The 23,626-nt window shown below is 39.4% G+C and overlaps 1 protein-coding gene across 1 annotated transcript; it reads left to right on the top strand.

Annotated features, from left to right (window-relative positions):
- Positions 1 to 7,408: 7,408 nt before the first annotated feature.
- On the top strand, positions 7,409 to 22,693 carry SLC27A2 (solute carrier family 27 member 2; the record flags this gene model as incomplete). The annotated part of the gene is made up of 10 exons (XM_082489003.1): positions 7,409 to 7,886; positions 10,248 to 10,457; positions 11,694 to 11,852; positions 12,382 to 12,506; positions 15,642 to 15,836; positions 16,185 to 16,275; positions 17,819 to 18,017; positions 18,625 to 18,722; positions 21,277 to 21,407; positions 22,517 to 22,693. The coding sequence occupies 10 exons, from the start codon at positions 7,409 to 7,411 to the stop codon at positions 22,691 to 22,693; spliced, it is 1,863 nt and encodes a 620-aa protein (XP_082345129.1).
- Positions 22,694 to 23,626: the final 933 nt, after the last annotated feature.

Here is a 23,626-nt window from a genome sequence, read left to right as displayed (position 1 = left end):
CCAGGAGAGGACTGCCCAGTGCATCAAAGTTATTAGACCTCTATTTACTTTAGGGAGAATGCTACAACAAACAGCTTTCCTCTGCTCCTCCTTTCTACGCTGAACCACAGAATGCCTTGAAGAGACTCCCTGACAAGAGGAATAAGCCACAGAACCTCAGTGACCCTGTGCAGTTTCTTGAGCTTTTGACCACTCCCTTTGACACACAAGCAATTACCCAGTTACTATTTTCTAGTATATGCATGCAGTTTATTCCTGTGAAAGAGGTTGGAGTACCCTTAGATTAAACTAGATGGCAGATATTGTCTGTTCAGTTTGCTGCTGCTCAGTAAATAAGGCTGTGAGAATAAAGCCTCTTTTTTACCTCCCCCCTTTTTTCTAAGAAAACACATATCTTTTATAAGCACATTCCACCACTTGATGCTCTTGTTGGCAGCATCTATGAATGTTGCTCACACTGTAATGCTTCTTAAAAGAAAGTCTGTTGAGTATAAGTTTGCCTTGATGGTAGGATAGTAACAAATTACACAAGTAGGGTTTGATTTCAGTGTCTCCTTCAGAGGATTTAATAAATTCATTGCGAATTTTAAGCCGAATTTGATTCAAGCCTAAAGTTTGTGGTTCAAAAACAAAACTGGATTTAGACATATGAATGTCATTTACTCTTCCATTACAAATGAAAAAAAAAAATGGCAAAGTCAAAATTTGGTGGAAAGGAGTAATCTTAAATTCTCCTGAGGTCAAAGCTCAGCCAGGCTTTCTGCTTAATCCTCACCCTTTCAGCTCCCCTTGACCACTTCAGTTCCTAACAGAAAACAAACCCTCAGCAGAGAGGATGGTGCAAGTAGCTTCCTTGCAATGACTGGGATACCTGTACTAACCTAGCTATCTGGATTCTGGAATAACTTCTGCTAGCATAGCTCTGGAATAAGTTTAGCTGTGTATCTGTAATGAACTAACAGAATTCAAAATCTATTTATGGGATGGAAACATTTTCTCAGCCCCATGAAAGAGAATTGAGTAAGGGTCCCTTTGGAGTTTCTGTATTAGGAGATGAGATAATTCCTGAGCTTTAACAGCTCCCTTCCCTGATCTTGAAGAGCACATCTGTTCTGATGAATCCAAACCATGTCCATCCAAGGAAGGTGAGGATCGGCTCAGTGACAAGAATCTGGTTACCATCTGACACCAGGAATCTCTCACATGTTGCTGTAGAATATTACAATTTTGTTCCTAGTATTTCATACCAGTTGCTTCTAACACCTCTGCAACAGAAAGATGAATCTCACTATGATTCAGACAGCTTCATCTAGAATTTCTTTACACAGTCACAAATTAGCAGAGAGCTAACTCTAAGATAATTCAATACAAAGTAGTTTAAGATTTTTAACTTCAATTGCCTAGAAACAAACACAGCATTGTAAGGACATTTGGTGGGCGATTTTCTAGCAAAACAAGTTCTTAGTTGCAAAATGCCAATTTCTTGAATTGAAGAGGTTTCATTAAGTGGTTTTAGATCAAATATATTTAGGCAGAACAGAGGAAATGTTCCCTTTCCTTCTTCCACTTTCTGCTCCAGTTTTCTACGCAGTCTGCTGTGAGTGCCACATGTATGCTACAAGCCTTATGGCTTTGCAGCAAAATGGTCAGATCTCCAACTAGAGCTACTAGAGACCACATCCCCTCTCAAGATACCATATACACTTCTAACCGGTGGGCTAAACTACTAAGTCATAATAAGTCATAATAAGCAGGATGGAGTAGCTAAGATCCATAGTTACTAATTGCATACATAGTAATAGTATTGTAATTTGATGCTACTGTATTAACACACCTCTCATCTGTGAAGTGTAGCAGATCTCCTTTATGCCTACACTGTTAGATATCTGTATGTACAGCACACAGTCTGGACTATCTATGTGGTTTTCTCTAACAAGTCATGGTATGTTTATTCACAGCCAGGTTTTTACCTTTTAAAAGCAATGCCATTAACATAAAGAAACATACAAGAGCTTGTGACAGAGTGCAGCAAAGTAAAGCCACTCTATAACATCTAGATTTCTTGCCTTTTGGAAGGACCTGAGTAATCCATTAGACAAAACTTTCTTGGAAACTCCAGGGTCACAGGAGCAGTTCACTCACTTTGAAGGACACTTTTTTGGAGGTTGGTGATTGCAAAGTATTTCAGTGAACAGAGGTGTCAAATCAGCTGCAGACTGGACCAGCAAGTCAGCTCACCCTAGCTGACCTACTAGAAATCCTGATGCACTACAAATTTGTAAGCAACATCCCTCAGAAGTGGGGAAATATATGGAAAAATACCAATAAACTGCTGATGTTAGCACAGTTTGAGTGGTGCCAGAGCATGTATTTCACTGACCTTCATCTCCTGAACCTCTGCCAGACAGGGAGGACAAAAATGGAATGCCTTGAACTCTGCCATGAGTAGGTTCAGTGATTTATCTCTCCATAGAATATGAACTTGGTTCTTACGAAAAATATTTTGCCTGGTTAATAGACACCTTGCAACCCATGTAGAAGTGGGAAGGGAGCAGAAGGAGAATTTGAGATGTAGCATGTAGGGAAGGGAGATCAAACTATTGCTTATTATCTCCTCATTCCCTCCTTTGCATTGGTCCTAATATTGGTACTATTATGACCCCTTGATGATCTAGTTCTACTCAGTGAGTCAGCAGAGAACTCACCCAGCAAAACAGTTTTCTGCTGGCTTGGTGAGCTGAATTCATCACTGAAGTGTCAGAAGAGCACCAGAGTTGGAGCAAGGGAGGCAGTGGAGCTAGGAGGCCACATGAGGCAGAGAGGGAAACAGAATCTCACCCCTTTTGGCAGTACCAATGAATTAGATCAGGTCAATCTGTCTCATCTGATTCCAACCTTACAGAAATACTGTGGTAATACTGCAAATAAACCTTTAATAGCAGCTGTAAGAGATGTGAATTTGAAAATGGGACAGAAAGGCATTTGCAACTGGAAACTGAAGAGTGAAGACTTCAGTTTAGCAATCCTGAAAAATTCTCAGTTGGGGCTTTCAGTGGGAACGGTGAGGTGAAACAGGTAAGAAAAGAACCAACCCAGCTGACCTGTTACACAGCTTCACTGAAGCCACAAGTCATCCACTCTGAATCCCATCTCTCTGCCATTCATCAGTAATTAGGTAAGCAGTGTTTTGTGGTTTGATTATTGTCACTAGAGTTAGCTAGAACGGGGCATGTTGCCTTGTACCATAACAGTGACGTCTCCCATTATACCATAAAAAAAAAAAAAAAAAAAAAAAATAGAAAACAGAAGAGAAAAGAGAGGAGGCTGCCTGCACAGAAAACGCTGCAGCCTGGAGCACCCTATGGTTAGCCAGCATAAGGACTACAGGGCTTTCCCTCACTCCCTGTCCACATACCTTCCCCTTAACTACAGTGAGTTTGAATCTCAATTTAATACAAATTTTCAGTTACTTGTTACCCTCTGGTGACATCTTGTGGATCAAAGCAAGATATCTCTGCCTGCTGGCAAACCCTACAAAGCCTCAAGTGTCTGAACCTGCAGAGTAGAAGTCTCTTTCCCAAGTCTAAGGAGCTTTATAGTATCCTACAACGTTCAGGTTTTCTTTATTTTTTCCTTCCTCTCCTGCTCAGTGGATAGCGCAAATTAGCACTGTAGCAACAAGCCCCCTACAAAGAACTGAAAAGAGAGCTAAGCAATAAAAAAGCAAATGAGAGAGTAGAGCACAGAAACAGGGAAAAGAGGAGAGTAGTGAGTAAATTTCATGAGCTATGTTTTCTGTTAGTAAAACAGATTCTAATATCTACAGCTGAGTATAAGCAAGTGTTGAGCAGTGACGATTTCATAGCTGAAGTCAAGGGGAATCTATGCACTGCTTGCCACAGTGGCAGGAGCAAGCAAATAATCAGCACCATATAATCATAGATCATTGTACCCTTCAAATATTTGGTAACTAACCCCTCCCAGTATGCCTGTGCATCATTCACAGGGGCTGGAACTAAAGACTCAGCTCAGAATCAAGTTGTGACACTATGAAATGGAAAAATTAGTAATACTTTGCTAAAAATATTAATTGATTTTGCATGTTTAATTTTGGAGCCTCCATTTCAAAATACTTAGGCATTCATTTTGTACGTTAAATTTATATAAGTTTATATAAGTTAATTATATACGTTTAAATTGTAGCCTCATAATATAGGAAAAAATCACTTCTACATAACGAGAAATACAGTCCCTTGTGACTTCTGCAGACACCTTGAAATTCAATCCATCCCCCATGGAGGATATTGATGCAGAGAAAAGAAAGGATTACATGAATATCAGCTGTCATGCAGCTATAGCAGAACAGTATCTGTTTTTCAAGTGCTTTCACAAAGCATTAGGAGACTAAAAGATGAAAACGAGGACACTATGGAAATGGAGCATACATGGGAAGTCATAAACTCATTAACTGAGCACCCACTGAAACCATGGTGAGCAGCTGCGAGCAGCATCTTTTCGCCACCTAGCCTATGACTGTGCAGGCTCTGAAGCAGTGCACACTAAACAAGTGTCCAACCTGTCATAGGAAGCCCCATCAGCTCTCTCTCAAAAAAAATCTGCATTTAGAGTAGCTAATTGGGAAAAACAAAAGGAAGATAAGGTATTAAATAGGGTTTACTGAAATATAAAACCTAGCAAACAACTAAGTCAATAAAAAACCACTCCTTGTCCCTAGGCTAATAATATTTAAATTGATACTTGGTTCAGCAAAAATACTGAAGCATACTGCAATGTATAGCTAAAGCAACAGCTGTTTGAGCAAAAATATCGACATACACGATGGCACTCCATAACATCAGTCAAGCACCAAACAGCCTGTTTGGATTAGTAATTCCCTCAGAAAAGTAACTTAAAAACAGAAAAGCACCAGCCATTTCAAAGTCATGCCACATCATATGTGACACATTTTATGATATATTAATCTCAAACAACATATGAATTAGCAGTTAATTACCTATTAAAACTGTTATGGTAATGAGAAATACTTGAACAAACAAAACTGTATCTAGCAATGGACTAACACATCTTCACCCCTTGAGATTACTGAAGAAAAACAGATTGTCCCAGTGTGCAGCACAGACTAATTCCTAACAGGGATTTGCTTTGTATCATTTTAGAGAACAAAACAAAACTTAGTGATAAATGAAATGTATCAGCAAGAACACTATACACATAGGCAGCTAAGGCTTGGTAAATGTTAGAGAAAATAACAGGAACTGAAGAAGTGTAGTTTGTTTCAAATTTGGAGGATATCCAAATGCCTAGTAATGCTGACATAATTACTGTCAAAATGGTTGGATTTTAGTTGCCATGGCTAGCTTAAGCATCAGTAAATATTGCTTCTGAAATTTAACCATCTCAGCAAGCTAGCTAGCTCATGACTGAAATCTTTGTAGAGCTGAAAACCTTTACAAGGAGCCTGCTATTGGAGGACAGTGAAAAAGGTTTTATCTCAAGGAACAGCTTAGAAGAACAATGTATTGTGAAAAAGTTGTCCAGCAAACCAAGTATTTTTTGTGGGACCACAGCACAATATTGCTATGCACTCTTCCAAGGAATTATTTATGGTAGTTCAGCAGCGCTTTGGAAAGGCTGGCCATGAACGTAGCCAATCGGGTGTACTAATTTCTCGTACTTCTCCCAGGCAGTTACCATCAGATAAAGAAACTTTCAAAAATGTTCTGTAGCTTTTACAGCTGTGAAATAACTCTTAAAAAAAAAACCACCTGAGGCACCAGTTTGAAACAGTAGGTCAGTTACAGAAAAACTGTAAAACCCCTCTAATTTATCCAAATAATAATAAAGCCTAACGATAGTCAAAATTTACTCCTAGACATAAACCAGTTAATTTTCACCTGCACTAGCTCCCTGAACCAGCTCCTCACTCAGTCCCATGAGTTCTAGAGCTAGCTCATGAGGAGGAGTATGTGAGCAGGAAAGTCAACGCTAACTCTAGGCCATGTTGCAATCCACTGGGTCCAGTTTCAACTGCAGAAGCTGCCTGGGAGGTCTGACCAGGGCTAAACTAACTGGGGGCTCTGCTCCCTCCCACCCCACTTGAATATCCAGCACTCTGGTTGCATTAGAGCTAGCCACAGCTCACCTAGCAGCAAAGTGAATTTGTCTGGCAGGGGAAACAAAGCCTGCAGTGAAGAAAAAATTTTCCTGGCAGACCAATGACCTGAATCTGCTCACCTTGTGGTGAGAATATCAGATTTGACATAAAAGGGGAGCAGAAAACTGTGAACAAGAGGGCAGGAAACCATCTCTTTGGTGGCACTTAGCAAAATTTAAAATTAAAAGTAATTAAAAAAAAAAAAAAAGAAAAAGCAGTCTGTATTCACAGTAATGGCTGCTTAAACTTCAGAAAGAAAAGCACTGGGATGCTGGGTCCAGTCAGAAGGATGAAATTCCCAGAGTTTGCTTCGAGGTTGTCTGAGCAACTAATGTGTCTCAGCCTTGGACAAGAGCAAGACAGAGACTGAGACCTTTTGTGCATCTCGAATACTAATAAACGGGGGGGGGGGGAGGGTGTTAATTTAATTTATTTTTTTTTTTAATTAAGTCACACCCCAAATTTTCAGTTGGCCCAGCTACTATTTACCTATTAGACTATTCACCACCCAGTGAGGAATAGCGACAGGGCTGGTACAAGAGGAGGGCAGGAACATGTTCTCCAGGGCAGCTCACCACTTAATCTGCCAGGAAGCCTCATCCTGATTTTTTCCTGATGCAAACCTTGACTACTAGGCTTGGCTCTCTTTGCTACTGGTGACTGCAGCTTCAAACGGGATGCGCAGATGTCCCTTATCCCATGCAGGATGCATTCAGCCTCTGAGAGAGGCACCGGTCCTGGTCACAACGAAAGATGCCAACCTTCTGCCCTGAACCTGCACCTGTCTTTCTGCAGGGCCCAGCTTCTGACATGGCACGCAGCCAGCCCATGAGGCTGTGACTCCGCCTTGGCACCCACCACCTGCCGCACTCCCGTTCCCCACAGAGGCCATCAGGCAGGCTCTCTGATTACGGCAAGGAGCGGCTGCCATTGAATTAGGCAGCGCTCCTGTGCGAAGGAGCCACTTGCGAGGGTTAGTCAGCACCTGAGGTGGCCGCGGCCTCAGCGGGGCTCGCCGCCCCGGGGGCTGTGAGGAGGCGGGCGCGGCCGTCGGTCCTTCCCGCCCCTCACTGGGCGCGAGGCGCGGCCGTTGGTCCTCCTCATCCCACACTGGGCGCGAGGCGCGGCCGTTAATCGTTCCGCCCCCCCCCCCCCCTCCCGCGGCGCGAGGCGCAGCCGTTGTGCCCGAGCGCGCGGTGCGTGGCGGCGGGCAGCGCAGCTCAGGGCGGAGGCATGCTGCCCGCGCTGTGCAGCGCGCTGGCCGGGCTGCTGCTCCTGCCGCTGGTGCTGCGCTGCGCCTGGCCCTACTTCTTCCAGGACCTGCGCTTCGCCCTCACGATGGCGCGGGTAGCCGGCAGGGCGCGGAGAGCCGGTGCCCGCCGCCCCGTCAGCACCCTCCTGGACGTCCTCGGGCGGCGGGCGCGGCGGACGCCGCACAAGGCGCTGCTGCTCTTCGGCGGCGAGGTCTGCACATACGGGCAGGTGGAGCGGCGGAGCTGCCAGGCAGCGCGGGCGCTGCGCGACGCCGCGGGGCTGCGGGCGGGCGGCTGCCTGGCCCTCTTCATGGGCAACCGGCCGGCCTACGTCTGGGTCTGGCTGGGCTGCGCCAGGCTGGGCTGCGCCGTGGCTTGCCTCAACTCCAACATCAGGGCCGCCTCCTTGCTGCGCTGCTTCCAGAGCAGCGCGGCCACCGTGCTGCTGGCGGGCCCAGGTGAGGAAAGCAGCGGCCGCGGCCGGTGGGGAGCGGAGCGGGGCTTCTCGGTTGGACCCTCCCCCGCCCCGAGGGGGTTCCTCGCCGGGCCGGTCGGTGCTCTGAGGTGGGGGGGGGAGTTGGGGGGGGGGGGGGAACAGCGCCGCCGCTTCCCGCCTTGGGGGTCCCCCGGCGGCGGGCGGGCGCGGGGGGACACTTCCTTCTGATTGCGCGCCGTCCTCTGAAGGGGTCTGAGAAGTTGCTTCAAAGAAGATGAAAAGAAAAGGCGTCCAAATACTTTGGACCGTGTTTTCATTTTCAGCTCTTGTGCAAGACGTGGGCATTGAGCTCTGATACCTTGTTAGCTATTTGACAAGGGTAACGAAGACCTAGAAATAAAATAGCCCTCAATTATAAACAACAGAATTGATTCACAGTTATGTTCACACACATGCCCAAATTAGAAATAAGCAAGGTAATGCAGGGGAGTTCTCTTGCTGCAGCTGGACAGCAACTTAGACACGTGAACGTGGTTGCAGTCTATATAAAAGCATTTCTCAGGTTTCAGTTCAAATAAAAAGGCACGAATCCATGTAGACAAACCCTATTCCGTTTCCGTAGAAGAGACTGACACATTAGTGTTTTAAATGGAGAGCTGCATTCTGTTCCATAAAGAGCAGAGACCTTATTTCATGCCCATCCTTTATATATATTTGCATGCATATGCATACATGCCATGTGAACTACTGACCATATGTGAAGTCAAAAGATGCTCTTTATCTGACTAGAGTTAACAAGTTCTACATGAATATATACTTTGTCTCAGCTTAGATAGTTGAACTCATTCATCTATTGTACATACCTGAAATATATACCCCAAAATTTTAGGAGTTCAAATGAAGTTATCTCCTTTTGTGATAAATTTCTGCCTCACTAAGAACAAATTCTGTCCAATTGCTGAACTTTCAAAATTAATCAGTATTTGAGTTATTAGCATATGTGGGAAAAGCTATTGTGTAGCATAGGAAATGTATTTTTCCTCCTTCTATAACGTACTTGCCTCAAATTTTCCAAACAAGTCTTCAGCTCTGAGGGAAAAAATGTAAAAGAAAAAAGTGAGCCTTATTCATAAAAATTTACTACGTGCTTGACTCCGCTAGTGATAGCTGGACATCAGGAGAGGAAAGCAGTCTATGTCTTTTCTGTTCTCTCTGTCCTTATTAAGTTTCATGGAGTAGCAAGATAATAAAGGATGCAGACAAAAATATTGTCTCATGAGAATTTACCATCACATGAGATCCTGCCTGTGTGCTTGAACAGGTAAGTTTCTGAAAATAAATATGCTGAATTAATTAATACAGTTTATATGTCATTAAAGTTACTTATACCTACAACAAAATATGGATTTCAAAGTTTATTGGAGGGTTATTTATCTCCATGAAAGTGGTATTGAGGATTCATTTAAATCTCGTGGATTATCTGTTCAAGTAAAAGTGCCTGTGAGTTCAAAGGCTTTTAGCGTGGATTCCTAAAGAAACAATGTGTATACAATTGCATCAGCTGTCTGGTCATTTTCATGTGAATCCATTATCCAATTACCCAGCTTCTGAAGGGAATAAAAGTCTCGGGGACAACTACATTCTTTCCAACTTGGTTGATACCAGCAGTAGAGGAGGAAGACCTGCATTGCTGCTTCACTAAGAGAAAGGCTAATGGGACCTGATGATGCAGGGAGTTAGCCTACTCATTGCACATAACTCAAATCATGTGCTCTTGTTGGTTGGAGATACCAGAGGGAACATGAGAAGAACTGGAATTAATCCAGACACGTGTAAGAGACAGGCATAGGGAAAGACAACATAACTAGGAGTCCAGGCTTCAGTAGTACCACTACTTACTAAGTCACTCTTCGTTCTGCTTTTCAGTGTTTCTTCCATTTGTGTTGGGACTTGAGAAAGATGAGTTTCTTCATAAAGCATAAAACATAGTGGTGATTTAAGCAGCGGCTAACTTTGTATGGGCACTTGCCAGGTGAGGTATTTCTCCACGGTGCAGAGGGAAGGTAACACCATGGAGCTGATGATGCCAGATGTACGCTCCCGCAGAGTCCCAGCGGGACTGTAAGAAAGGGGAAGCATGCTTGGATTGCTCCTCTGCAATTCTGTTTCTACTGTAGAAAATCAGATCAAATCACTCCCAGTTCTGTGGGGAGACACTGTTCCTCTTCAGTCCATTTTGCTGGATTCTGAAGGGACTTGAGCATGAGTTTCTCCGACAGCAGCTAAACAGGAAAGCTGCTGAGCCAAAGTTGATGCACTGATAGTACAGTTCACAGAATAATACAGAAATTTCTTATAATACTTTTTTTCTCTCCTCTTCAAGAATTGAGGGAAGTTGTTGAAGAAATACTGCCATTCTTGAAGAAAGAAAATGTTAAAGTTTATTACTTGAGCAACACATCTGCTACAGAAGGAGTTGAGAGCTTTCTAGATAAAGTAGATGCTGCTTCAGATGAGCCTACGCCGTCATCTTGGAGATCAGATATAACCTTTAAAACTCCTGCCATGTACATTTATACTTCTGGTACTACAGGTAACGTAAATTCACAAAAACTATATGGAAGACCACACATTTTCTCCTGACCTTGTGATTTTTCAGTAAGGAAAGAGAAGCTGTTATTTCACATTAATTCCTACTCTCATTCATTCTCCCTCAGGAAACTGAAAATTTCATGTCTGTATCTAAAACAAAAAAGCATGTAGAATATAGGCTGACTTTAAGCACTAGGTCTGGGGGGAGGGACTGAGGTAAAAGCCAATTAAATATACAAGTTTTATGCGGTAGGCTCACTAGACTTCTGCTGTCTCTTATCCCTGGAGACACTGCTGGCCTAGGTATGTGTCTTGGCACCCGCCTTATAATCAGTATCTTTGGATCATGAACTCTAAATGCTGGCCACTAAGTTTTTGGGTGTCAGACTATCAAAAATAGTGATGACTGCACAAAATACAGCTAGTCACAGCCACTGTGCAAAACTGCAGCTGGTATAGGAGCTGCAGACTGCCCTACATAAAGGCACATAGCGTTAAGAGCAGTTAGCCACAGCAAAAACTGGGTGACAAGGATGAGGATAGAGACAATGCCTAAAGGCACTCAGACCTATAACTTCGTTAGGAAGAGCAGGGTATGCCTCCACACTAGCTCATTCTTTGAGCATCTTAGGGCAGGAACTCCCCTGGAAGGGAGGAAGTACACATTTGAATGCTATTTGGGCTGCAGAAGGCAAATAACTCAGGTGTCCTTATCCTTGTTAAGGGCTCTAACATCTCCATTTTTACAGAATAGGCAAGTGCTACCATCATTTTGTCTTCTAGCATCTGCTTCAGCAAGTAATCTCTTCAACCATATCTGATGGGAAACCAAGAAGAGATTTCATAGTATGAATTCCAGTTTCATCTAGGATGATTCAGAGCTGCGAGGAGATATTCCAGGAGAGACGCAAGACCTGAGTTTAACCTCTGTTTAGTATTTCCATTCTCTTTGCTCATTCTCTAGGTACTTGTTATTCCTAGGTACCATAGTTTTGGGAATTTGGGCACTTAACAGGGGGTAATCACCTGTAAGTTACATGTGGGAAGACATAACCTCCCTAAGGCTAAACTCCAGTGTGTTGCGTAGACAAGCTGTATATCTCCCTGAACTCTGGGACTATTACTTGCATCAGTGAATAAGAGAAAAATCTTTTCTTACACCCTTGTGAAATCGACTGGTCTTACTATGTTTATTGTTCAAGTGAAGTTACACACCTGTTTACTTGACTTTAAACAGGTCTTCCCAAGGCTGCAGTGATAAACCATGAACGCATAATGCTAGCTTGTGGTTTGTTTGATGCTGGCGGTGTTACCTCAGAAGATATTGTGTATACTGCTCTACCACTCTATCACAGCTCTGCCCTCCTTGTTGGAGTCCATGGATGTATCATGAAAGGTACCGTGCACTTGACTAGTATGAATGAACGTGTTCCTGTGTAGAACTCATGCACAGATACGATCACAGATATAGCAAACCTTTCCTTAGCTACCAGACTTCGAGCTGAAATACTTAGTTATACATGTGTCTGTTACCAGAAGCTCCATTAGTCAAGAGACAGTTTCATTTCTCTGTCATCTTCATATGACTTGCACAGATCTTCACCCTGTACAAATTTTGTTTCATCACCTGGACAAACAGGATATATCCTATCCTACATGACGGCTCTTTGCACAGTTTTAGCGTAAATTAGTACAGAGTTTCATCCACAATAATAGCCCTTAATTTCTTGATGAATAAAAATAGAGGTTAAACCAATTATTCAGCATGGATTGTATTTCAATATGTTTTAGGAAGAGTACTTCCAAAGGCTATATAACCCTAATTCTACAAGTTTTCTACAATGTTGTGCTAAGAAATTCTATACAGTCTTATGATATAATAAGAATTGTTCCTTCTGTTATTTGTTTTACTTTTTTGTACACAGGTGCAACTATTGTTTTGCGTGCCAGATTTTCAGCAAGCCAGTTCTGGGACGATTGCAGGAAATATAATGTAACAGTGATACAGTATATTGGGGAAGTGCTTCGGTATCTATGCAGTGTGCCACAGGTAACATTAACTGTCACTCTTTTTTGGCTAATTAAATTACTGGGAATATTGGTTATATTATGCTTAAAATCTAACTATAAGGGGAGCGGGAAAAAACTCCAAAAAAACACCTTCCCTAATGAAGTCTGTAATCTTATTGCATACTAACATGAACATTTTTTAAGCAGGAAAAAAAAAAAAAGGAGCTTTAAGCTTGAATTAATCATTCTTTTGAATAGTGGAACAATGGCAATCCATTAATTGATATTCTGTTAAAATGGAAAACACTTACCTTTTATGAACATTTCAACTGCAAAGTAAAAACAAGGAGTTTGCTAGGAACCAGTTGAGCTGTGCTATTTCATATTTGGGCAATGTGAGCTTGGGGGGTTTTGTAGCTAAGATGTCCTAAAAAGGATAGTCAGATGATCCCCAGGTGAAAGTGTCAATGTGATTATTTAAAGAGTACCCCCTCTGAAGATGCACTTAACCTACTGTCCTCATATGGTACCCAGTCATAGGCACTTTCCTGCTGAGATCCCTGCAACCGTATTAGTTAAACCTTAATTTAAAAAATGTGTTTGCATAAAATGACTTTCACAGAGCTAAGCCTAGTGAACAGCAATTAGATTTAGTAAGAACAAAGGTGGTACAGTCTCCCTAGCACCATTTGATAACCATAAGCCAGAACAGAGAATCAGGTCCACAGTTTCTTTGTAATTTATGTATGTGTGCAAAATATCAAATATACAGAGACGTCACTCTGATGTCAGTTACAGAGATATGAAATAACTTCACTGATAATCAGTAGAATTCCTTGGGAATTGGGTGTCTAAGGAAGATTCTGTTATGCTTTGTATTATTTCTTCACGAGTTGTTAGCCCAAAATGAGCAGTTAATAAAATGGTGTTTTATAATAATCAGAAGATTTGGTGTCTGGAATAGGCCAGTAGTCTTCATCAAAAAATGTGGGTGGAGAAGATTTAAACTGAGTTAAAGAAATTGGGTAACTGAAACATATAACTATGAGTGACAATAAGCTATACGTCAGTCCTGCAGTTCATGGAAAATCCCAATTAGCAAAGCACTCATAATTAGCCAATACTCAATTGGTATAAATAAAACAGGAGAAAAAGTGAAAAAACTAGATCATCTCCTTTCATGCAAAATATTTTTTAGGAAAATAAGCTTAAAGAATGAGCTAATATATTCATTTTTTAGATAGTTGTGTTTCTTGACAGCATACGTGCACACACAAATATAACTGAGTCACAGGGCATACTCTGTAAGTTCCTGAATTCAACCAGTATCTCAAAGATGTGTACAGTTGCCAACCAAGTATAAATTAGTTCCCAAATGGGGTGAGTTTGGTAATGTTAACCACACAGAGACATTTAGCTTGACCATTAAAGTGACCTGTTAATCCAAAACAACAGATTTGTAACAAAAAACGAGGAACGTGAATGGCTGAACCTGAAGCCCACTGAATGATACAGCTGAATGGTATTTGAGGCTGTCCTACTGATTATTCATTATTGGTGGCTGCTTACCTAACAAAGGTCAAGATTTAAGAAAGACACAGATAGCTTAGCTTTTATTATTTAATATGAAGATTTTTGTTTACTCAGTACGTAAAATTCAACACCAGTGGATAAAACACTTTTACATAAGAAAGGTTTATAAGCTTAATATCTGATCCCATGTACGTGCTACTTTGGATGCACAAGTCTCCCAGAAAGATGAGATTAACATTTTAAGAATGCAAGAACTTTACCAAATGGATATTATTACTTAAACCATTGTGGTGCCAAGAGGGCTTGGCTTGTTATTGTGGATGTAACAGAGAGACAGTCTTTTCCATGAGAAACTCACAGTATAAGCAAGATCCACATTGATGCAGGGTGTCATCTGTCCTAACTAATGGCATTTAATTATTGAACTTCCTTATTGTGCTAACAACTTGTATCTATGCTATCATTTCTTTGCTTTACATATTCACAGGAGAAAAATACTCCGTATGTGTCACAGTTTTCTTTCTGATTCTATTTCCAGCTAGCTTACATAGTCATTTCAGAACAAATGAACGGTCCAAGTATTATAGAAATCACTTTAAGGGTGAATCGTTAAGTCCTTCCTTCCTCCTTTCATTAACTGTGACTAATTAATGGCTAAATAACAAATTTTCTTTATCTGCCTAAGCAAATGGGGAAGAAAGATTAAAAATACAGACTTGAGAACAACAAAAGATGAAGGACAATGTGGAGCCAAGAAGCATCCTGTCCTCAGTGAATCATTTCAAAATAAAGTGCAAAAATACACATTCCAGTCTGTTGCTGATAGAACAGTCTTATTCTTTCAACAAAGGATTCCAAGTTATGAAGCCAATATGTATTTAAAAGACTCTTCGTGCCTTAAAATACTATTAAATTATGTAATAAAAGAAACAGTTGGAGAAAATGGCAGGAAGCGGGATAAAAGAGCATTTCCATATTTTGCTAAAATTCTCTCAGGCTGTTGTTACTCATTAGCACATTAGATATGTTTATGAATTACAAGTGTCTGACCCTGTTCAGTATTTCCTATAGTTGAAGATAAATATAAGCATCTAAGAGAAGGCAGAAATGGACTGCCATCCTCACTATGTGTTTATCACTGTACTGTGTAACAAAACGATCTAATAGCACTGTTAAAAGTGATATGAAATGTGGCAATAGAATTTTTAGCAGGCTCAATCCTGCACTTACAATAGCAGAAGGGGGTTCCTTTCCACCCAAACGCCATTTTGAATCCTGCAAATATTTTGCTGATTACACTGTAAATTACACTCTTTGCAGTTAGTCACCACAAGGCCTACAAACAAAATAATTTAATATGGTGCCTGAGTTTTATTCTGACTTTCTGCATAGAATTATGTGTTCTTGTCTTCATCCAAATCAGGTTAACTACTAACTACAGTTAGATATCTAGCCTAACTTGCTCAGTAATTTTTTTTCCTTTTCCACAACAAAATCATGAGCTTAACTATAATGATGTTTGCAAACACTGTGCAACAGAGTATGCTCAATACTTTTAGACTAAAGTTTCCTTTGGGGTTTTCCAGAAGTAGAAGCTTTCACTCAGCAGAAATGAGAATTCATGACTGTTTATTGTCTCTAGAGAAACAATGATCAGGATCACAAAGTCAGACTTGCCATCGGAAATGGAATAAGGGCCGATGTTTGGAGGGAATTTATCCAAAGATTTGGAAATATTAATATTTTGGAGTTTTATGCATCAACTGAAGGAAACATTTCTTTTGTTAATTACACTGGAAAAATTGGTGCAGTGGGAAGAGTAAACTGCCTGCAGAAGGTAAGAAGCACAAGACCTGATATTTTGTCCATCTTGGTGAAGTTTGGTATATTGCTAAGGGCATATGCTAGGCTACTTGTAGGACAAATTGAGATGAACCCAGGGCCCAGTCATGAATTTGTTCAGGGAGAAGATTCTCCCGAAGTAAAGTGTATAGCTGCCCATGCTAGATATCACAGATATCTCTGGCTAGTTCAGGCAACATGACATTTAGACTTGGCACATCCAGTTGAAATGTGATAAATTTGGCCCCTGTTAAACAGAAAGCTGACTATGTAGTATAATTCTGAAAATATTTTTCAAAGATTGAATATTCATGTGTGTATACATTTTGCAAATTTTCACTAGAAAATCTTACGCTATGAACTGATTAAATATGACGTAGAGAAAGATGAACCAGTTCGAGATGAAAATGGATACTGCATAAGAGTTCCCAAAGGTAAAAACTTAACTAACTCCTTTAAAAAATTTTAGAAAGGTATCTACTTCTTAAAATTACATCTCTTTGCATTGCTTCTATCTGGAAAGATGCTAAGAATTGCCATTGAGTAAGCCAGGTTTTAAAATAAAAGTTAGAAAATATGTAAAAAATCACATGCTATTGTAATACAGCTTAACAGAAATGTAAAGTACAGTGGGGAGTGCAGCATCTGTATACCTAGATTTTAATAACTTTTATAATTTTAATAATGGACGCGCTAACATTTTTGAGTACAGATCTTGACTTTCAGCAGGAGCTATTTAATTCTTCTCAGCCTTTGTACTTAACATGCCACTAAAGAAACATTTGCAAAACAGACAGCAGTTTTCTTTTCCAGCAGTGGCTGAAACTTTTTGCCATTGGCAATAGAGAAAGCACATATGAAAATACTTATTTTATAATATATCTTAATACCAGTTTTCATAGGAGGGGTTTATATATTGGCACAGGCAAACCTGTGTTTAAACCAGATACTTGTGGTACTTTTTGATTTTGTTGCATTCCGTTACATGCGTAGTGAGGACAGAAATGCTCACTTTCTCTGTGCATAAGGGAACAGGCGGACAGGTTACCAACTGTGTTAAATTATCATTGCTGAGCAATATACCAGTTGTGTTAAGAGTGTCTGCCCCATAGGCATACTCTCCTATGCCACCTCTCCCTATGCAGTCTCTTGAGTTGGGATGAGGAGGGACATGCACATATATGTTCCAGATTTATGTAAAAGCACCCAAAGTTTAAGTTGCTGAACTGCAGACATGTGAAAATTATCTGCAATGTAAGAGAGAAGCCCACAAAAAAATGTAAAATCCCAGGCTTGATGGGGACAGACTGTAATTTTTTTTTTATAGAGATAGAATTCACTCCAGTGTGTAACATCCACACAAAGCTCTATATAATGTGGGGTTGAGTTTCAATTTACATAAACATATAGGTGTTCCTGCACCCTTCATAAATTACTCCAGCTCTAGCACATGAAAAACTAAAGAACATACTAAGCAGCCTTTTGGTATATTTTGCATTAAAAGTAAGTAAGCTGAACCCCAGTATTTTGTTCCTAAGTCCAACTGAACCTTTTGGTTGAGGAGTAAGGCGACACCAACTGAGTTACGTGGAAGTAGCCCATACCAATGGTCACCTTCTAAAAACATGCCTGATGCCATGTGTAAGTTTTCTTTGTAGACACAGGTCCTATTGACTCAGGTGTTTTAAACTGAGGTTTATGAAGCTGTCTAGAGAAACTGGGCAACTATTTTCCACTTACTAGACAAGACCTCAGAGATTCTGTTCTGCTGCATAATACAAGCAGGTGATAAATTGTACTATTTACTGGCATTTTTGAGGACTAGTGAATTGAGAGGGCAAGGTGAAAATCTGTACCTCCACAACCAATTTTAAAATAACTCTATAACAGCTGCAAACTTCACTGATGTAATGAAAATTAGTTATTTTTTGGCAATTTACACTGTGCTTTATAAACAAATGTTTTTCTTCTTCATAGGTAAACCTGGCCTACTGATCTGCAAAATCACCCAATATGCACCATTTAGTGGCTATGCAGGAGCAAAACAGCAAACAGAGAAGAAACAATTAAGAGATGTCTTCCAAAAAGGGGATTTATATTTTAATAGTGGTGACCTTTTAGTAATTGACAATGATAACTTCATTTATTTCCATGATCGAACTGGAGACACATTTCGGTTAGTTTATTTATTTAAATGCTTGTCACAAGAGAAAATTCTGACTCGTTCTCAGGTTTGAATTCATGTCCAGTGTTTCCTACTGACTGACAAAGAGGAGTTTCTCTGACTTCAGTCAGAAAAAATAGAGGACTCTGAGTCACCTCCACTGTTGTGTTTATAGTTACATACAGAGCCTACAAGAGGTTCAGTTTAGGGTGATGAATGAGTTCTATTTTGAATAGTCAGAAACCAGTCACATTCATAGAATAAAAACATTGTGGTTTCACATTCGCTATACTTTTAAAACTCAGAAAGCATTGAGCCTAGGATGGAATCAAAGTTAAGTAATATTTTGGGGTTTCGTTTGTTTGGAGCCATTTTAAGCATGATTAAATTAAGCGTGTTAAATTCTCCTGAGATTTGAATAATCTGGAATGCATTGCTGAATTTTGTGGCATGTTTTTTGCTGTACTTTTGATAGCAAGTTCCTTGTTCTAGTGCAAAAGGGCTTTCTGATCTCAAACTCTATGCTCAGCCCATTGAAAAGTCAGACATTAAAACACTGGAGATCGCTATATGTAAGACACTTAGAAATTATGACTTCTGTTGACTGCTTGTTTTCCAGGTGGAAAGGGGAAAACGTTTCTACAACAGAAGTTGCAGATGTTTTAGGATTGATTGACTGTGTTCAAGAAGTTATTGTATATGGAGTATCTGTTCCAGGTATGAGTGAAATACTTCAAGTATTTCAACAAAAGAATGTTTTAATACATTAACAAAATATCAATATACTGAACTGCAGAGTATAGGTAGTCCTACTTCAGTTTATTTTGCGTAAGCTACATTTGATATATTCCATCATTTAAATATATGCAATATTAATTAGCTAGAAAAACATAGCCAAAGCTTATGTTAACATAGTATGCCAAGAATAGTAACAGGAGAATGGAAGAACATTTGAGATTAAGTATCCTGGATATAAACATTATTGTAACTTTTACAGGAATATAGCTCTGCAATTACTATGGAGTGGGACAAACAAAATAGACTTGAATTTCTAGAATAAGAACGTCACTTAAGAAATTGATTCCTCCCTTTTTCACCTTTCTTTAACAATCTAAAGGAATTCAAGAAGTTCTGACATGTTTACTGCCTTTTTTCTACTCCTCAAAAAATCTGTGAAATCTTTGACCTTTTACAAACTAAGTCCTTATGGCAGGTTTTTTTTTTTTCCTTTTTTTTTTTTTTTTGAGAGGCACTGCTGCTAAAGGCAGATACCCAGATACATTGGAAGACAAAAGAGGGAATAGATATAGCTTAACTCTACTTTCTTGTCTCCTGTATTTTGGAGGTACCTTCCTGTCCATGTTTCTCACTTACCCAAATTTCCCAGGACTCCCATCTAGCTCCTCACTGCGTTCAGGTTCTGATGGACAGTCAAAATTGAACCCTTCTTTACAGTATAATGCAGGGACCTGAAATCAAACAAAAAAGCTTAGATTTGATTGAAATCCCAAGTATTGCAAATGGTTTGGACTAGGTGGCATAATACATTGCATGCCCTTAGAGTAGTCTAAGGAGGAGGAGGAATTTTGGAACCCCTGTTAACTAAGTTAATGTATATTAACAGGTATAACAGATTAATTATTAATTCATTAACAATATTAATAAACAGGTATCGCACTTTTCCAGAAAGGTTTCCACACTATGATATATCATAACATGGGTCACATCAATGACAATTTAGTATTTTGGAATTGAAAGGCATGTTAGAGATGCCACTCTTCCTACATCCACCATTTCCTTTCACCATTTATTGAACATGTGAGAGATTCTGTTAATGTTATGATCCACTCATTATTTCCTCTATGAAAACTGGAAGACATGAGAATGGAAACGTTGTTCCTGAGACTAGAACAACAAGGCTGTTTATAAACCAAGATGATCTATTAGAATAGCGAATTTAATACAAATAAACAATTTTTTTATTAATCATATGTCTCTGCTACACCTATTGATCTAAAATTAAAGCCTCTCTCTTTAAATTGCTCATTTTCAGCTGCTTTGTGGTAGGGATAAACACAAAGCTGCCCTAGGAGACATTTCAAAAGAAACGTAACAACATAAATGGTCTAGAGTTCTTTATGTATTTCTCAGATTACACTCTAGGAGATGAGAAAGATATGCTATTATTCTTAATGCTCTTGTAAAACTACACAGAAAAGGTGTTTATACCTAATTATGGAACAACTTCATGGAAAAAAAAATATTGTTCAAACTGGTTCTCACCTTACATTTGTGTAAGAACTGAGTGGATTGTGTATTTATTTTTTTTTCTGTTTTACATGGCACAGAAATATTTGTAATTTAGTAATGTAGCTGAGGGTGATACTATACAGCACCTGAGAACTCATTAATTTAACATTCTAGATTTTGAATAAAATGTTATCAGTACATAGTGTCAAAGGCAAACAGAAACAAGACTAGAAACTAAAGAACAATTAATCTTAAATTAGCATATGCTTGTGCTCTACTTTTCTTTAAGTAGAGCACTTTTCTTTCTCTACTTCCCATTTTCACTTCCTCCTGTACACAATTCTGTGAAAACATTCATATGGTTCTAATGCAAAACTCTGTATAAGAATATTACTTATTTCTTCTTGCATTACCTGTAATCCCAGAAAACAGAATGAACACCAAAAGGTTTGTGTTTAAATGGTGTCCCATCCCTCAGCCACCAAAAGGGGAGGTAAGAAGCCCTCTCGGTGTATAAAACAAGTAAAAAATCTGAAGTACTTGGATTTTTGCAGCACTTAATTAATCATTCATAGGGTAATAAACAATGGGTCTTACTCCTTTCTGTCCTTTTTCTGCATGGATGAGCTTGTCAGCACAAGTACAAGCAGATTTACCATGATTTATTGTAAATTAACCCACACAGTTAAATGCTTCTGCAGGCAGACTCCTGCCTCAGAGTACTGAGACCTGATTTTCCAAAGTCTTTCCAAAAAAAGACTCTAAAAAGAAGGATGATTTTCAAAATATCTGCTGTCTGTAATTCTGATGCTAGGCTTTCAAAAGAGTTTGGCATCTAGCATGCTGAAGCCTTAAGAAAGTCTAATCACTTAGATGCCTAATGGAAAATATAGTTAGTATGTTTTCTAACATGGCTTAGAAGGAAGGGTTCACTTAAAGGGCTGGCGGGGGGGGGGAGAGGTTAGCCTGAATTTCAAAGTGAGATACAAGCTGCGATTATTTGCTGTCATTATTCCTTCAGGTTATGAAGGCAGAACAGGAATGGCATGTATTCGACTAAAAGAAAACTGCGAATTTAATGGAGAAAGTACTTATAGACACGTTAACGCTCACCTTCCAAACTATGCAAGACCTCGTTTTATAAGGATTAAGGTAAACCAGTAATTAGCTTTTGTGTGTCCATCTGGATTGTAGTGTCTTTCTTTTCTATGAGGACTATGGACTTTCTAGTTACACTAGAAATTCTCAAAAAGGCTTCTTTGGTCTCTCACTTGCTCATCACTTACCAATGAAAGTAGAACTGTGCCCAGATGCTTTTTTCAGGCTAAACTGAAACAAGTTGCCTGAACAGCTACAGGATACCTGGCACATTTTAACATAAAATCAGGAAGATCTCTGAGTGGAAAATACATTTCTTGTTGGATTCCTTCAGCACAGTAACACAGCTGTGTTCTCAGTTTAGTACAACTCCATTTACAGACTGTTCTGTACAAAATAAAGATCCCCACGCAAACAAAAGCTTGCAGGAAAGCCGCCTTTTGCAACAGAGGCCTTAGATTTTTATCCTACCAGTGAATAAATAGCCAAATTCTAAACTGAAATTTAACCTGAATTCGGGAAATGTTGCAAGAACGTTAGTCTTGCCATACTTCTCAAGTTATTATTTAAAATAAATATTGCTCCTTTGAAAAAGGCTGTGTATTCACTGAGATGACTCAAGAGGACTAACACAGAGATATCAGCATGTCTAATTATTTAATCAATCTTTAAACTTTTGAGTTATACAAACAAAACAGTTGACCAGTCAAGGTAGTGGTTTGTCTTGACATCTGGTGTAAAGTACAGTGAGTCTCACCCAGCCTCCAACTGCCAATTTCTTTGTTCTTTTCTGAGAAAAATTCTGGTTTTTAATCTGAGAACATAATTTATTAAATTTCTGGATAAAACCCTTGATTCTCTCTGACTAAAAGCTGAAAACTAGTGTTTTCCTGCCCCATTTAAATAGAATAGTAAGCTAAGCCTTTCAGTAATGTTTTTGTGGCACCAGCACTTACATTCAGAGTAATTACTGGCCCACATATTCCACAGTGCAGTTATTATCTGATGAATGCAGATAGTTTAGACCTCTATTAGTAAGACTTCAACTTCTCTGCTGTATGGGTTTTCTTTTAATATGACTCCCTTTGAATTTAGGAAATCTAATCTAATTCCCACAATTGCATGCTGACATTGATAAGTAGAGATGTAATTTTGTTTTGTAGAGTGCCATTGAACTTACAGCAACTTTTAAGTACTGTAAAGTACAACTAGTGGAGGAGGGTTTCAATCCAGCAGTCATCAAAGATCACCTGTACTTCCTGGATGACAAAGAAAACCTGTATGTACAAATGACCCAGGACATTTATAACTCAGTAAAAAACCACGACTTCAAATTGTGAGCATGTAAAAAAAAAAAAAAAAAATAAAAATCTGTGTTCTATATTTAGTTTTTAAAGCATCTATTATTGTAACCTTGCCAGGAATTCCTGTTTATTAATATTAGCGAATATTAGTATCTGAAATAAATTGTGAACGTGAGATTGTTTTAATAAAGCAGAACTTCTCCAACTCTACTTGTATCTTAGCCTGACTTCCCCTCTTCATACTTTGAATCTTATCTACCTTCCTACTGTGTATTGTTAACGCTGTGAATGTTGATATTAGGCACCTAAGCATGTGAAAGTGGGTACAATATAAGACAGCTTTATGCAAATACATTTATATTCATATTAAAGGGTGATCCACTGCATTAGTAAAAATTACATCCCTAAGTCAAAACACAAAACATTAAAAAAGATCATTAATGAAGCTTACAGTTGTCTCAAATCAGCTAATCAAAAAAAGTCTGTATTAGATGCTTACATTAACTTTAATTGCAGCAGAGATGCACTCTTATTTTTTATGCACCAAACAATACATACACAGAATGAGAACAATTGATAAGAACTAAGACGTATTTTCCTTCGGGTGCAAATAGAGTAATGGCAGGCCACATACTTCATAATAAAGTGTGGCTTAGATTTCCCTAGGATTTAAAAAAAGGCAAATAATATTACAGAATGGAATAAAATAAACCTGTTCTTACTAGAAAGGGCTAGCAGGCCAAATTTTACTGCTCCTTGTAACACATGCCTCAATATATCCCACTGTGAGTTTAGCTGATGTTGTATAAAAGCATGGAAATTGTTCTAATTAACCAGACTCACTGTTTATATAACTTGAGAATAGTTGTACTCAGTCAGACTGAAGATCCATCTGGCCGAGTACACTGCCTTCAAGATGGGGTGATTGTAGGTGTCTGGAAACAACTATGAAGAAAGCAAGCATCTAGC

The sequence above is a fragment of the Vanellus vanellus genome, assembly GCF_965231255.1.
Source record: "Vanellus vanellus genome assembly, chromosome: 11".
In the NCBI taxonomy this organism is placed as follows: Eukaryota; Metazoa; Chordata; class Aves; order Charadriiformes; family Charadriidae; genus Vanellus; species Vanellus vanellus.
Note: the sequence above shows the minus strand (reverse complement) of the source record. Positions and strands in the feature narration are given on the sequence as shown.